Source organism: Limanda limanda, chromosome 10 (genome assembly GCF_963576545.1).
Source record: "Limanda limanda chromosome 10, fLimLim1.1, whole genome shotgun sequence".
In the NCBI taxonomy this organism is placed as follows: Eukaryota; Metazoa; Chordata; class Actinopteri; order Pleuronectiformes; family Pleuronectidae; genus Limanda; species Limanda limanda.
This window is the reverse complement of record NC_083645.1, coordinates 8,568,565-8,585,188: the sequence shown is the minus strand read 5'-3', so window position 1 is coordinate 8,585,188 and position 16,624 is coordinate 8,568,565. Positions and strand designations below refer to the sequence as shown.

General features: G+C 41.0%; 1 protein-coding gene across 1 annotated transcript in view; it reads right to left on the bottom strand.

Annotated features, from left to right (window-relative positions):
* si:ch211-26b3.4 (connector enhancer of kinase suppressor of ras 2) overlaps positions 1–16,624 on the bottom strand; it is a 54,333-nt gene that overhangs the window by 5,746 nt on the left and 31,963 nt on the right. The window contains exons 9-19 of the mRNA XM_061079891.1: positions 14,980–15,126; positions 10,214–10,341; positions 9,874–10,085; positions 8,333–8,419; positions 7,292–7,500; positions 3,961–3,998; positions 3,815–3,857; positions 2,466–2,514; positions 1,485–1,657; positions 641–714; positions 427–498 (exon numbers count right to left, since the gene is read on the bottom strand). Of these exons, the coding sequence (XP_060935874.1) occupies positions 427–498; positions 641–714; positions 1,485–1,657; positions 2,466–2,514; positions 3,815–3,857; positions 3,961–3,998; positions 7,292–7,500; positions 8,333–8,419; positions 9,874–10,085; positions 10,214–10,341; positions 14,980–15,126 (1,232 nt within the window). The remainder of the gene's footprint in view (positions 1–426; positions 499–640; positions 715–1,484; positions 1,658–2,465; positions 2,515–3,814; positions 3,858–3,960; positions 3,999–7,291; positions 7,501–8,332; positions 8,420–9,873; positions 10,086–10,213; positions 10,342–14,979; positions 15,127–16,624) is intronic.

Below are 16,624 nucleotides of genomic sequence, written 5' to 3'. Positions count from 1 at the left end.
ATTGTTTCAGTCCGCCCCTGATTTCACACATGCATCTCCAAACACAGCATGGAAGTCAAATATAGCTGGTTAATTATTCTCCCCCAATTATCTCCCTGTGTCACCGAGGAGAGGTGTGGATAATTAGAGCTCATCAGATAACACTCCTGCAAATATCACTACATTCTCCCTCTCACATGAACACCTACCCACGTGACACTCACCCACACACACACACAAACACACAGTTCTACATTTGACGACAGAGGGCCAAGTTTATGCTTTATTCATGTGCAGTGTGTTGGTGTGCTGTTGCCTTGTGCATACTTGGTTTACTCCGATAAAGAATTCATAAAAGAACACGTGATGTCCCCCAGCCTCTGACTATTGTCCACATTAAGACACAAGCACAAACTCACAGAGTCGTACTGACACACAATCGCTCACCTGTTCATTTCCTCAAGACAATCTGTGGCGAAGAAGAAGCTCTTGATTTTGGGATGACAGGCTTTGAAGGCGCTGCAGTCAGCCAGGGAGAAGAAGACTGATTAGTGTTTTTTTGTTCGTGCATGCGCTGTGGGGTATGTTTACGTTCATGTTGTGTGGGTGAGAGCAAATGTGCTTGATTAGTAATTTTCAGCGACGTGTGAGGGACACTCACAATTTCCGTCTGCACTCTATGGCTCGGTCTATTCTGAACTCAGGGAGGCTGATGAAGCCCTCAGCCTTCTCATCCTGCAGGCACAGACAGATGGAGAGTGGTGGTACATCATCAACACAGAGAACAAAATGTCATGCATACTGATTCACCAATTCTATTTGGGATAGTAGAGGTCTAGTCAAGCGTATGAAAACAACATATGTTGTTTACATTGACAGGGGTTGTCGCCTTTGACCACTTATCAAGAAATACACAGACAGACGGATTGATAAATAGATAGATGGATAGATAGAAAGATGGATAGATAGATAGATAGATAGATAGATAGATAGATAGATAGATAGATAGATAGATAGATAGATAGATAGATAGATAGATAGATAGATAGATAGATAGATAGATAGATAGATAGATAGATAGATAGATAGATAGATAGATAGATAGATAGATAGATAGATAGATAGATAGATAGATAGATAGATAGATAGATAGATAGATGGATAGATGGATAGATGGATAGATGGATAGATAGATAGATAGATAGATAGATAGATAGATAGATAGATAGATAGATAGATGGATAGATGGATAGATAGATAGATAGATAGATAGAGAGATATATATTTTTTTTTTTTCATGCTAACTCAAAAGCTATCCCTGAGGATATGATAAGGGTGACATCATGATGACAACATTTTTAAAACACTGAATCATACCTTTTACGTGCAATATGTTTGAAATGGCCCTTAATGCCCCTTTTTTTTGTTTGAATGGAAAAGCTAAAAACTAGTGGGGTTTGACAACAATCATCAGGATATAATTACAGTTGAATGTGATGCCTTACATTTTGGTTGGTGTACCAGTAAAGGCAGGACTCTTTGAGGATAAACCAGTACTTCCTCCACTTCTGAGTGAAGTAGCCTTTGGCATCCTTCTTCTTCCACAGCCAGCCCTCACAGTCGCCGTGGCCCAGGTCCTTACACGAGATTCTCCTTCGACTGGCACTAGTGAGGGAACCTGCAGAGAAAGGAAACGTCGATACGGAAACGGATTTTCCTGGGCATTTGTAGGTGTCGTGACAATAATAAAAAAGTCTGGTCATGTATCTATTGATTCCAGGTGAATACACTGCATCCAAAGAATGGAATGTCTATAAATCAGAAACAACAGCAATGTGAACTGTTGAGTTCCTTCAATCGGAAAGAGATTCGGCACATCTGCAACATCAATGAGAACTCAGTGTTTAATTCTGAAAGTCATAAAAAGGAATTATTGAAAGTAAAATTAAGAAAAAACTAATCTGTACATGTAAATGTTCTATTTTGCCTTGTTATCGTTAGTGCTTGACTGTTTTTTATCATGTACTGTAAATCTTGACTTTTCACATACATAAGAAATGTGTTATATTGTCATCAAGCCTGTCTCTCTGCTTCTGATGTGTTGTCATTCTCTCACAGTGATGCACCAGAGCGAACATGCCAGTCACAGCAGCTCAAGTCTGTCAGGTTCAGTTTCAAGTTTACACTGACATTTACACTGAGCCATATTTTCTAGGGTAAAACAATTGATTCTGAATGGCAGTGGTTCCCAAACTAAAGGTTTGGCAACCCTTGGGGGGTTCGGGAAATGATTAACAGAAATCAAACACAATTTAAAACCATAGCCATAACTGTTACAAAAGATAATTAAACAATACAAACGTGCTGTTCAATATAAGATAAAAAAAACACAATATTTCATGAAGCAGAACAACCTCATATCAACATTCTCTGTGAACTCAACAGTAGTAATGTAAAGTTACAGACAAAAAATAAACCTATCCTACCTTTACTTCTCTTTTTGGTTTTCGTTCTTAGCGAGGTGTAATGGAAAGACTGTGGAGAAGAAAAGAAAAAATGTGAGCTTCAAAAAACAAATACATAGTACAAAAGTTTAAATTGGGAAAAGGAAATAAATGTTTGAGCAAAAGTTTCTACATTGATGCTGTTGATGAACTCAGCACACTAAACATGAGCAGCCATTCCCCTCTCTCTTTTTTTATCTCCATTTTATCAGGCAAGCCGCAGAGAGGATTACAGGCACAGACGGATCACAGTGTTACAGCTGCTGCAGCCAGGAAGTGACCTACAACCTGTGAGGGAGAAGTGAAAGCTGTCTGCCACCGACACACTACAATGCACATCCAGATGTTGGGATCTGCATCACAACATTGCATTACCTTCGCTACTTAACTTACATAACTTAAAATGCTCAATTGAATCAAAAGGATTTTACGTTTACAACAATAAGTTGAGAAATGTATATAATCCATAGACGACAAGTAACAGTTGGTTACTGTAGCTACGAATGACAGTTATACGAGAAGGTTGAAATGCTTTGTCACATTGTGGTAAAACATGCGATGATATCAGTTATTTACAAATGTCCGTTACTCAGCTAACACAGCTTACAATAGCCAGCACAAGTTGTACCAGGACAACTATGGCTGTAGCGGCAGTAAACTGAGTGGACATTGTTTTCCTTTTATTTCTCATGAATTTATATTTTAGACACTTTTTGTTTGTTAACATCTCCTTTAATATCACTTTAAACTCACAATTTGCATTAAGATTATCTCAGCAAAGCCAGAATATTGTTGCATACACTACTGAACAATTTATGGAAATGGTTATAGATGTGAACATTTAACGCTGAAAATGTCTGATATCTGTTCTTTATCTTTGTGAGAAAGCGGAGTAAATATCTGCTTATAGTCATAACTGACTCATTGCGTGCAGCTCACAGTGTTTGGGAGGAGAGGCCTGGGCTCATGACTAAGACAGCTTCTCGTGTCACAGTAACCTAAATATGGAAACCAATTTATCTCATCTGAGTGTTAACTTTTATTTAATTATCAAAGATCTGAATTGGTTTAATCTCAGGTATTGCTCCTAGTCTTGTCTGGCTGTTTGTTCAGTTCTTATGTGGACAAGACCGATCTCCATGTTACAGCGGTTGTGGTTGCTAGGAGACTGATGATGTGACTGTGGAGCCTCTGTTGATTCATTAAAAATGGGGTTTGAGTCAGAATGAAAATGTACCGGAAAGAAAGCATTGTTTAAAAATCAGTAAAAGACTTCAAAATATAAAAACTCAGTCAGAAAGTTAGGAACATACCACTGGTTGCTCCCGTACCTTCCTCATGGAGGCGGCTCCTGAGCTCCCTGAGCCCGAGTACCTGCAGAGACCAGACAGGATTACATAGGAGCCACAAACAACTGTTACAGCTCCTTCTGTCAATCATGTGGTCACACCACAAACAACCACAGACACACACTCACCGGTCTGTTGTGTCTGCTCGCAGTGTGTCCGCACCTCGCTGGTCATTGAAAGAGGAAAAAAGGATTTCATTAAAGAGTTTTCACAAATCCATACATTTCTAAATATATACACATATATACACGGACACATACACACACATTCACACTCTTCCTGTTTACATCTATGCTGGTCATTTTCATCTCCATGCTCTGCTTTTGTGTTTATTGTTAGCTCCTGTAATTATTCTACAATGCATTGAAAGCCCATTGATGATTAATGTGGACAATGGGAAGGAAATGTTTCTTGACAGGCTCCATATTAGAAATGTAAAAGTTTTGTAAACAATCTCCCTGATAAGTAACGTCATGTTGAGCCACTTTAATGTTCTAAATACTGTGTAAATCAACATGTAATTGGTAGTTGTAACACTATTCAAAAATGCACTGTCATTCAAAAATCTTTTTGATAGTTTGAGTCCAGCATTACTTTTCGCTACATTACAAATGCAACATATCTGATTTGCTAAAAGGCTTATATTTAGAAAATATAAGCTGAGCCTACCCAAAGAATCCTTATATGCCAAAATATGTACATAAAAAAAACTAGAATCACAAACAAATTTCAATAAAATACAAGCAAGAATAACTTCCAGTATGTTACTAGATTGTATGACATAGCTAACTCGTCAACTGACTGTGTCTTGTTCAGTTCTTTAATATATCTTGAGAAACAACCAAATCAGTCATATATATAAAACTGAGTATATGATATATATATATGTCCTTCATAATTCCCATTTACTGTGGGCTGTCTATCGCATTGCACTCAGAAATATGCTGGACTTATGAAACATAACAAGTATGACGATTCTAACAGACATAATATTTTGCCCTAATGGAAAAGAACTGTACCGACAAAAGGAGAAAGAGGAAACAAGCAGGTCATTAATGTTAGCATACGCTTGTTAGTGCAGAGAGTATACTTCATGTGAATAGATATGAGTCACCGCCATGAGAGACACACAGCTGGGAGGGCTAGAGAGGGATGGTGTGAGCTGAGCTGTGAACGTGTGTGTTTGAGTGCATCGTGTGGTACACACAGTCCGTCGGTCGTGCTTGTAATTGGTCTGGCTGATGCTGAGTCACACACCTACTCAAAGGCATACGTGGTAGTGTACGTGTGTGTGCGCCTGCAAATGTGTGTTTGTCCGGAATAAATTGCTAGTTAGGTTCAGGCGTGTCGAGAGAAACGGGCATATTAGGATGAGTTAGGATGAGTCGTGAGATGGCTACCATGTATACAGATGCACTCCTGTATGCTAGTGTGTGTTTGTTTTTGCAAGCATCTCTTTGTGTGTATGTGTGTGTGTACATATGAGTGTGTTTGCATTAGAGAGAAACCGCAAAGTTACAGAGGGGCACATCTGAGCGTGTCACTGTCATTCTCATAATGCGTGACGCTGGAAGTCGTGCAATAACACTTATCATTCTCTCTCTCCTTTGTCTCCTCTACCTGACACACACACATATACACACACTTATACACACACATAACAACAACGTGTGAACATAATGTCCTGTCCTACAACCACCAACGTGCCAAAAAGGAGAAAAACATCAACTGTTGATGTGACATAACTGTGCTCAAGTTTGCTCAGAAACACAAACCGGATTAAAGCCTTGAAAGTGATTTTACTGCCACTGATATACATTTTTCACAGAAGACATTTTGACTTTTCACTGTAGTAAAAGCACAGGTGTAAATATTAAAAATAGAAGTTAATGTTATTAGTCACTACTGCACTTTCCCTACTGCGACATGTCGAAATGTCCTCTGTGGAAAATAAACATCAAAAGCAAAATACGGCCTTGGAAACAATCTAAATAAACTTTGCCCATGATACTCTACCCTTGATACAAATCCAGTAATTACTTTGAGCTCTTCTAATCATCCACGGTATTACACATTTCAAAGCCCTCTCACCCAGTGGTATCTATCAAAATTTTTCAGTGTCGTGTTTTTTTTAATAAATATTAATAATATCTTTCTCATGTGATTCTTTTCTTCTTTTATCCTGGTCCTCTTACCGTTTATTGCACCAAATGCATTTAGTAGAGTCATCAATTCAATACTTGTTCATTGTTTCCAATTGTGCTCTGATAATAAAAGAAAATGCAGAAAAAGAATTTGGCCCAAAATGTGTTGTACATATACTGACAGTTTTTATACTTGACAGTGTGCAGATTTTTAAGTTACCTTTAAATTATAATTATTATGTTTTTTAATATTAAGTATATTTAGTTAGAAAATACCATAAACATTTTTTGAAAACATTAATAATGTGATGTCTGTCTCTCAACACTTCCCACCCACGTCAATACCAACACTTTGTTTATTTTTTCATATTTTCCTACGGTAGGGACGTCAAAGAAATGACAGGATACTCTGACCAGAACAACCAGTGTTAGTGTTGCACACTCATGTATTTTTAGTCCTATAGATGTAAATAATTAAACATGAATAGTTAAGATTTTATGTTTTTCTACATTAAAACTTTTTTTCCTTGTTATTTGTAAATTGTTAATTTTCCCTCGCTAAAATGTTATTGTAATTCTTCTTTTTCTTTGTTAGCAGGACATAAAACTTAAAAAAAACATAAACTTAGGAAATAAATAAATTTAGGAAATGTATAAAAGAGGTGAACGGTATTCAAACAGGATTAAATGATGCATTTGTTGAGGACTATTTGCAGCAGCAGATCAGATTTGGAAACCTGTTTACAAATCAGGTAGGTAAATGAAGTAGTACTTAATGTCTACATGACACAAACAACAAAACAGACAATCATCAAACACTTGGACAGCTAAAACTGATTTAACTGACAAAACTTGTACTTGACTACACCTCTAATTAGTAGCATACATTTTTTGTTGGTGTTTTATAGGATTTAACGACAAGAAGAAATGTATAGACTATAGGCATCCTTTAACATAGCTTATGCAGGGATTCCTCTATCTGTGTGAACACACATCAACTACACAACCAGGCAAACTCCTCAACACAGACCACATTCATCTGTTCACAAATTAAAAGTAGATTGTTTATCTTTACTGCCCAATGAACAGAACTGACCATAAAATATATCTTCCATGATGATGGACTGATAAGTGGCTAACATCGAGCATCAGACATATCAACACAGTTATTATAACTACATATAACCCAGGAGCAGATGACACAGTGATTTGATTGAATGCTTATTTGTTTACTGCTGTCTGAAAGCCAAACATCCCCTCAGGGACACTAGAGTACACTTCTACAGAAACCAGCTGGAAGCAAGTGTGTACATACGGGCAACAGTTCAGGAGGCTGGTCGAGGCGCAGGGTGGAGGACAGCATGGAGGGACTGATGGGAAAGCTGGGGCTGCTGGGATTGCGGCTCTTGCGCCGAGAGCGTCTGGTGGAATCCCGCCGGCTCTCCCTACTCTGACCCTCGGGCTCCTCCTCGATCACCAGGATCTTGTCATCGCTAAGGTAACGCAGCAGGGAGTTGTCTGAGTCTGTTGTGAAATGGAGGAAGGATGGAGCAGTTAAAAAGAATGGACTGGCTGAACAGAACCGTTGACAGAGAGAGGAAAACCACAGAGGGGGTGGAGATAGCATCATAGAGTTGAGGGAGAACCCCAGAGTAGAAACAGATGAGGGTGAATAGACCCTTAGAGATAAAAACCCAACAGAAAAGGATAAAAGTGCCTCAGAGCCTCTGATATGGATCCACAGCCGGGGACATTCGGCTTATCTGTTTGCAGTGATTATCCTGATTCGGAGGGTACAACTGCTAAATCGTGTCACTCTTTGAAAGTTTTATTCTGATTAAACTACAGATAGAAAAAAAAGCACTCCTTCTTCTTTGTTTATTATCCTTATACCTAAATGTGAAAAACTAAAAAGTCCCTGAGAGAGAGAGAGAGAGAGAGAGAGAGAGAGAGAGAAGGAGAGAAGCAGACCCCCGATAGGAGTATTGTGCTTTAATGTTATTCATAGACTTTCTGATGGTAGAGTGGAGGATCCTCGTTTGAATACAGATCGAGTCTTGCCGCAAAATGGCGAAGCTGGTTAGAACTGGTCACATAGAAGTACCCTCATTTCCAGAGGAGCTGTATAAATGCAATTTCCTTGCATTTATGTTTATTTGTGGCTCTGTCAGATACATACCTGACAGATATGTATCCTCACACAACCACAGCACCATGGATCACCAGAGGATGAGCTGAAATGTGTTGAGCTGAGTATGGAGCAAAAGCGCGGCACCTGTCTGACCCGTTTGTGTCAAGTGTGTGAGCGCCTGCGTTTCTTCTTGTGTGCTGTACGTGTGTGTGTGTGTGTGTGTACCTCGGCTCCCTCTCTTGCCCATGACGGGTTCCTTGGCCTCGGCCATCCAGTTATACTCGGGAGGCATGGACACTGGTCTGAGGTCACCTGGAACGACCAATCAGCAATCAGAGAGTCGGCTGTGGGGGGAGGGGAGGGTAGTGGTGGGGTGTTGTCTCAGGACGGCAAGTGACTGAGGGACAGCGTGGGAGACAACTGGAGGGGGGGGGGTACAGGTGAGACAGAGTGCGTGCAAGTGAGGGGGGGGGGGGAGGAATGGAAGAGTCTGGAGGAACTGCGTCAGAGCGTGAGGCAAAGACCACATGAGGAAACTTCACTGCAGCATGCTACCTAGCTTATCTGCTAACATTTCTATTCTTAACTAAGACAAATGGCGAGCTACACAAAGCTGTGGTACAACCAAACAGCAAATTTGACTGTAACATACATTAAAAGCTGAAATCACAATCCATTAGTACATAATAATAATAGTTATAGTATAATAACAGCAACCACTTGGCCATATTAGTAAACAGTGAGCTCTGGTGAGCTACACAAAGTTGTGTGTTTCTACATTTCCGTATAAAGTTGTTTTTAACTTTAATGATTTGAAGTGAGTTGGTCAAATTCCTTTGTCGGAGAACACAACCACGCAACACTACATAGAGCAGCTGAGACAGTGACATGTATCAAACGTTTAAGCTGATGACACAAGCAATTATCACACACAATAAAAGTAACTTTTACACTATCTGTACCTGTCATGTTTCCGGCAAGTCCAATATTCACTCTCCGTTTAGCTCTGTTTCAGTATCCACCCATGACACAAATATCTGGCGACTACATCGTGGTTAACTTTAGCAATTTGGTACTCCCCAGGTAATTTACAGATGGTTTACCAGCTTGCCAAATATAGCTGTTTCCTGCTTTGGCTGGAAACAACGCTTAGTGAGTGTGAACCAAAAACTGGGAGCTTGAAGTAAAAAAATTGCTCAGTATGGTTAGAGGGAAGTTGGGTGAAATATAATAATTTGATACGTTAAGTAAGTGCTGCTTTAACATATTGATACATGTTTAGGCCCATAAGCTGAAGAGTCACAAGGTCCAGTCAACACCAAGAGCAGGAGGTTATTTAAAAAACTGCCTTTTCCCTATTGCTGTACATTTCTAAGAGTTAAGTGCCCCTAATTACCTTCATAGAATCCATATATAGCTAGCAATTGTTAACTAATCACAGAAGTTTGTCAAGCTTTTCCTGGAAGGTGCAGAATGTCTAGAAAGCTGTCTGAGACAATTGTTGACACAAGTGTGTGTTGTGGGGCTAGACACAGTGTTCTTAGACTGACCCTTTGGCATGTGATCAGTGTTTTTGGGACATGTGCACGCGAGTAAAATAAACACAAATAAAGCAGAGCCATGAAGTGAGTGATGAACACACATGGAGGAGCGTTGAGTTAAAGATGAAACAAAAACGGTGAAAGAAAGCTGTGCTTCACAACAACTCTCAGAGCAAGAGCCAGTTCTGCCTCATTCACACTGTTTGATCGCACTCGCCGTCTTACCATGGGTGGGGGTCTTGTCCCGCCGGCGAACCCCTGTATTTCGGACCCTGTCGTAGTCCGACCCCGGGGGTCCATCTCCCTCTAGCAAGGAGAAGTACTGACCGCTGTCCTGGTCCAGGTAGTAGCTGACTGCCTCTGAACCTTTGGAGCCGGACTGGGAGCTCAGGCTGTAGCGGCTGATGTCGTCACATGACATCAGACCCATCTCCTCCCTGAGGGAAGCAGAGCTGTCATCATCACTGTCATCAGCGCCATCATCAGTGTCATCAGCTGGATCATTATAACCAAAGTTCATCATAACGATAATCATCAAACATACGTGTGAGTGCGAGCGTCTGACCTGGTGCTGTAGAGCCCAGAGACGGGAGAAAGGATGTAGACGTCCTGCATGCTGGGGGCGTCCATTTTAGACATGCCTAAAGTTCCAACAGGTGTTGGTGAGGTGCTGGTGGGGCTGGTGGGCATCGGCTGGAGAGAGAAAGGGGGAGAAAGACTTTGGATTAGCACTTTCTCATTGAGGTATCAATGGAGGGCAATGAGAGAATCTCAACCTTAATCTCAAAGAATAACAAGCAAGCAGATCATTTACCAGGGAATCTTACAAGATACATTTTCATATGTTCATTTTACTGCAGCTACGACTTGTCTAAATATCACCAGAAAAAATTGTATTTCCACAGAGCTGACATGTTGTGTTTGTTTCTCTTTTCACTATATTTGTGACTGTGCAGCCTCTCATCGCTTCACTGTTCTGTCATTTTGTCTCAAGCCTCCTCACTCACACAGGGCTCACCGTGTCTGTTCCCATGACAACCCTTCCTCTCCCATCCTCTCCGCGCTCTTCGTCTCTCCTCAACGCAACCCCCCCCCACCCCCTTACAAGAGAGAGGAGAGGACGGAGGTAGCGAGGCCTTCTGCATCAGCTTGGCTCAAGGACACGTAGATACGTTTGTTATCGGGTCCTCCGTGAGGACAGGGCGCCTCACTCGTGATGTCATGGAAACTCATGCTCCAAAACGACTTATATTTATCCTCAGTCGGTGACAAATACGTAGCTCACAGTTTCTCCCAGAGGACAAGGTTTCCCAGAATTTGAAGAATGAAGTGTTTCACTGTATGTCAGAGGAGTACACTTCATTTGCGTGAGGAGATGTCGAGTGTGGACAGAAGAGATAAACAGACGCAGAGCCCGAGCGGCGGCGAGGCAGGCGGCGTTCTCATTAAGAAAGACCAGTGTTTCATCATTTCATCAACAGTGCATTAGTGGAATTCATTTCATGTTTCCCAACTCTCTCTCCTCCTCCCCCTCTCACCCTCGCTACCACCATCCCCAGGTCCTGTCTCTATCATCATCTCTTTCTATCGCTCAGCCTTCTCCTCATGAAGGCAGCTTACAGTAAGACGGCTTCACAATAAATAATGGAGACCGGGCGGGAAGAGAGGGATGCACGCGACAGAGAGGAGAGAGATAATGAAACAGGATAAAGAAAGAGAGAAAGAGAGAGACTAGGGGGAAAGAGTGCAAGGGGGGGGAGTGTGGATGTGGAGTTGTGCAGTGTGGTGATTGGAGCTGAGAAAGAAAACAGTAATTTAGTGATTACAGCCCACTGCTGTCTGCATGGAAAAAAGGGGTGTGTGGGGGGGGCTTCCACAGCAGGCAAAATTCCACTCTGTTAAGAAAGCACTTAAAGCATTTGACCCCTGTTGCTCCCACTCCAAACCACCGAGGAATCCACCACGTACACCCTTCCCAGATTAATTGTACCCAATCCACTGCACCTTAACAGGCACAACAGCAGACATTCTGACCCCACCGTATTATTTAGGATGTATAAGTGCTGGCTGGATGATAAACTGACTTTAATTAATCACAATAGACTGTATATCAAGATCGACGCCACGTCTCCTCTATCCAGAGATGGACAAAAATATCAAGGATACATATGCTGCCATTTCAGATTTGGAACCGCAGTCTGTGCAGAAGCAATCAGGGGATGCTGTGGTATCAAGGTCCCACAATTACACAAGCTCCACCATCGTGAGTCAGCCTCATCTGACAATCTGCCAAACTTGCCAGAAAAATTTTAACTTGAAAAACATCGGTGTGATAAGACCTCAAATGACGAACCATCTTTGAGAAAAATTTATTTAATATCTAGTTTTATACTTTATTTCCTCCATGCTCCATTTATTAACGCTATAGCATCGGATAAATCCGGATTGCAGAGTATTTCTTCACTGAGAAGCGCAAAGAAGAAAGTTTTCTAGATGGAAAAAATGCATTTGCTCTTCAGCAACAGCGATAGATGTTGACAGGTCTATCCAATCAACTGCCAAGTGTCTTTTGAAAGCACCTGCCTTTTTCCAAACAGTTCCCAGAAAATACTCCAGATGGTTTGTTCCACAAAAGCATCTGGCAGATGAAGCTACATGTTTCCCAAACTGCAAAGCCATTCCTTTAAAATAAGAGTTTTTGTATTATTTCTGTGCTTCACAGTTCTTCTTGACCTTGGAAATCACAAACAATCCTTCCTAAAGATCCATGCGTCGGTTATCAACATTTTTTTTTCATATTACATGCTCTTTCATGACAGATTTCAAAATGTCCGTTACTTTCTGAAAGGTTAGCAGAAAGTACAATTTTAATTATCTGTCATTGTGTCAAAACTCTACCTCAAACAGGAAAATAGACCAAAGAATGTATTCAAAGTAAGATGTTAAAGCAGCTATAGCCCCTCACCCAATGCCCCCATTCAGCTGGTCCATCAATAAAACATAAAATGTTCATTAAACACAATGTTACCAAAACAGCAAGTGTTTACAAAGAGTAATAATTTATATGTCTAAACATATAACATATTAATGAAAGGGGGAACACGTGTGACCGGTGAAGTGACCTGTAACATGGACATGGAACAACGCAGCTGGCATTATGCGATATGTAACACAGGTGTCACAGTAATCCTCCTCGTCTTTGTTAGAATAATTGTCTGTGTCTATGTTATTACAGTGCATCATTAAATTGCTTTTTCTGCATCCTACTCAGGATGAGACAGACACACGTGCAAACTCACAGGCACACACAGACCCACACAGAGCGAGAGAGAGAATATAAAAAGGTTGCTATTCAGGGATTTGAGGCTGGAATCACATGATAATTTGCAGAGATAAATTGTTTCCTTAGTGGATTTTTTTTTATAATCCAGCTGAACGTTTGCCACATTCGGGCTAAACTTCACAGCCGTGCAATTCATCGTCCAAAAGCAGGCTTAGAGGTATGAGAGTGCATGTGTTCATGTGTGTGTTTGTTTTGGAGTGTGTGTAAGTGTGTGAATGTGTGTGTGTCTGTGTGTTTGTGTGTGTTTATACAGTATGTATCCAAGATCAGAGTGCAGTGACCCAGTTCCTTTGTCTCTCAAAGGAGCAATGGGAATGATAACGGGAAAACATCTCTCTGCACATGTTCAAAACATGCGTACAAAACATTAAAACATGCGTTAGAAATGCTCACACACACACACACACACACACACACACACACACACACAGGCTGTTTAGCAGAATATTTTGGATTCAGTGATTTATCGCCAGTATTTGCTGAGTAGCCGTTCTTTTTTCAGAGCCAGTGGAGCTGCCTGTAGTTGCTTATGAATAATTAAGGGTTTCAGTCTTTTGAAGAGAGAGAACAAATCTACAACACTCTTTTCTTCTCTTCTCCCACATATATTTCAGCGCTCTGATCTTGGCGCTAATGGCATGTCTGAGAACCCCATTAGGGAAGAATTTCCACAATCCACTGTTGTTGCATACAGCAAATATAACAATAAACTCATGGAAATAACTTGAGAGTGATGGTCTAACAAGACAGCTAACTGGAAACAAGAATAGTCCTCCAGATATGCTGGTTAAGTTGTATTAGACTCTATGGATATTACAGGGTTTTATTGGTTTCTAGGTCACTATAGAAACCACATCCACGAGCGGAATCTGTTGCCATCCCTCAATTGATCATATGCTTGAATGTATATCACTAAATATTGGATTTATATTCTTTATGGCATGTAGAAATACACAGAAACTGAAACAACAGTAGCTTGACAGGAACAAAGAACAAGCATGATGGAGCAGATGATGCAAAGGAAGATAAAAGATGGACAATGGAAGCTGAGCGCTGAACAGAGATCATAGCATGCACGTAGCATGTAAATGAATTAGCCTGATGCTGGGTTAAAAATAGCACAAGGGTCTGACAGGAGAGAAGCTGCTTCAGAAAGCATGCAGGCAGCTTCAGAGCGGCCCTTGCCTCAACCCTCCGTCCGTCTTGGGCTAAATTGTTCTTTCCGTGCACCAAAATTTGTTTATTTTCTAGCCTCTGAATGAGACAGATTTGAAAAGTATTTGTTGTTAAGTAAGAGATGTAAAGCAGCTCTGAGCCTTTTTAGATGTACTGGACTGAACATTCAAGATGTACACTCTTTTGAAAGAGACATGTCCTTTGGGACAACGGTTGAATGAATTGGGACCAAAGTCTCAGTACAGATATGGGTGGGTGTGAGTTAGAGCATGACTCTTTGGTGACCTTGCACTGCCCTGTACCCTAATCTGGAAGTTCAAGTCATATGCCTCTTAAGTACAGGTGTAGGGTTTTAATAAGCTATATTTCCCCTTTTATACTTCAATTTTGAATGACCTTTATCTTGAATGTGATTTAGGAACCAGCACATTCGTTAAAGGGCTTTGGAGACTGTCAGCCGTACGACAGGCTGTAAAACCGAGAGATTTGTTGAAACTCTCAACAGGAGGACGGATGCAAGGTCAAACAGTGGACACGTTTCCTTCGAAAATATTTGTTTAAAAATGCTTGTAGGAGAATGCAGAGGTGGGTGGTAAAAACAAGCGCTGAGTGAGTCAGAGATAAAGCCAGAGGTACACAGCTTACTGAACGTACTGTAGTGCTAAATCATCCCGTCTCTAATATACTGACTGTAAGTAGTAAGTGTGGAGGTACACATGTGGATTCGTAGAGGGAGATTTTCACATTTCACGTGAGGATGTGCAGAGGAGCCTGTTCAGCAGTCAGGACATCCATGTGTTGCTGCCATTTACCTGCAGGCCCAGTGGTTTCCAGCGGACGTTCCTGAGCAAAGCCGGCGTGGAGCTGAGGGTGTTCTGGGGCCGTTTCTTCAGCGTGAGGATGACTCCGCACGGGTCCTCTCTCAGCGCGTTCACAAGGTTCTTCAGCTGCCAGCCCACCTGAGGAGCAAACACAAAGACACACAGGGCTACAGTTAACAGCTGCTGCACTATTTCAGAAGAGTGAGAGCAGACTCAGGAGACTGAGTTCTTTTGGAGTGCTGGGGGCGCTCCTGAAGACTTTTTATGACACGGGTGGTTGCATCAGCCATCTTCTTTGGAGTAGTTTGCTGAGGCAGCAGCATTTCAACTGCTGGCAGGAAGAGACTGGACAGACTGATTAGGAGGGCCAGCTCGGTCCTGGGATACCCCCTTGACCCAGTGGAGGTGGTGGGACAGAAGAGGATGATGGCGAAGCTGTCTTCTCTCATGGCAACTCTGTCAGCGACAGACTGATTCACCCTAAGTGTCTGAAGGAGAGGTATCACAGGTCGGCCCTTCCTGCAGCAGTGAGACTGTACAACCAGCTCTGCTCCCAGTAAAACCACATGCGCCACCATTATGGACCAAACTCTAAGTCTTTTAACTGAGAAAGATTCCCTGTGCCATAATCATATGTCTGTGCAATATAAACGATCAAGTGCAATAATCCACTGTACATTTTCTTATATTCTGACACAATATATTTCCATATACTGTATATACCGGTTTAGTTACAGTATATTCGTTCTATATATTTGTTTATATATATATTTCTTTATATTTCTTCAACAAAGTACTGCATGCTACCATTACAGGACTAATAAAGGACCTATTATCTTATCTTATCAAACCACAAACACTGTACACAACGCACTTGGAGCCAGCAGAATCAAACCACGACACACAAATATTAACTGCTTAAATATTAACCATCACACATTTCTGATGCTCTACTTTCCAAAACACCACATGCTACTTCTCATGCCTTGGTGCATTTTTGGAATCAAACAACAGAGGGACAACCTTGGAGGAAAAAAACAGTTTGATAAAGGACAGCACCAACATTAGACTATCCATAAATTACCTTACGTTTCTCTGTTTCTTGATCACTCAGTTAAATGTACAATATGAACACACTGGCCACAAGGGGTCTATCAATCAAAATTAAAACAAAAGTCCTAGTTTGATGTGAACCAGCGTGGAGTCATGGGATTGCTCCATTGCAAATGAAAATCTACCTTGCACTACTCAGGAGCAAATAATGTTCATGGATGAGGTAATAAATTCGTATTAATGTTACGCAGCAAATGGCGCTGAATAACTGTGATCTATTACCAGTGACCGATACAAACAGTGGATTGTTAATACAGCCGACTGGCTAACTGTGTGTTTTCATTACATTATTGCCCTGGAAGTAATAGCAGAGACGAGGAAAGACACAGGTATTGTGAATATAACGCAATTAAAAGGCGACCAAAATGAAATGTCCTGTCATGTTGAATAAAATTGTGGATTTCTTTTGGTTTGCACATTGTTGGAAACGTTTTGATAATTTAAGTATACAAGTCAACAAAATAGAAGGTGTAGTTTTTTTTTTTTAAATGAAGAATTGTTACTTATTACATCTGTAAAAAAT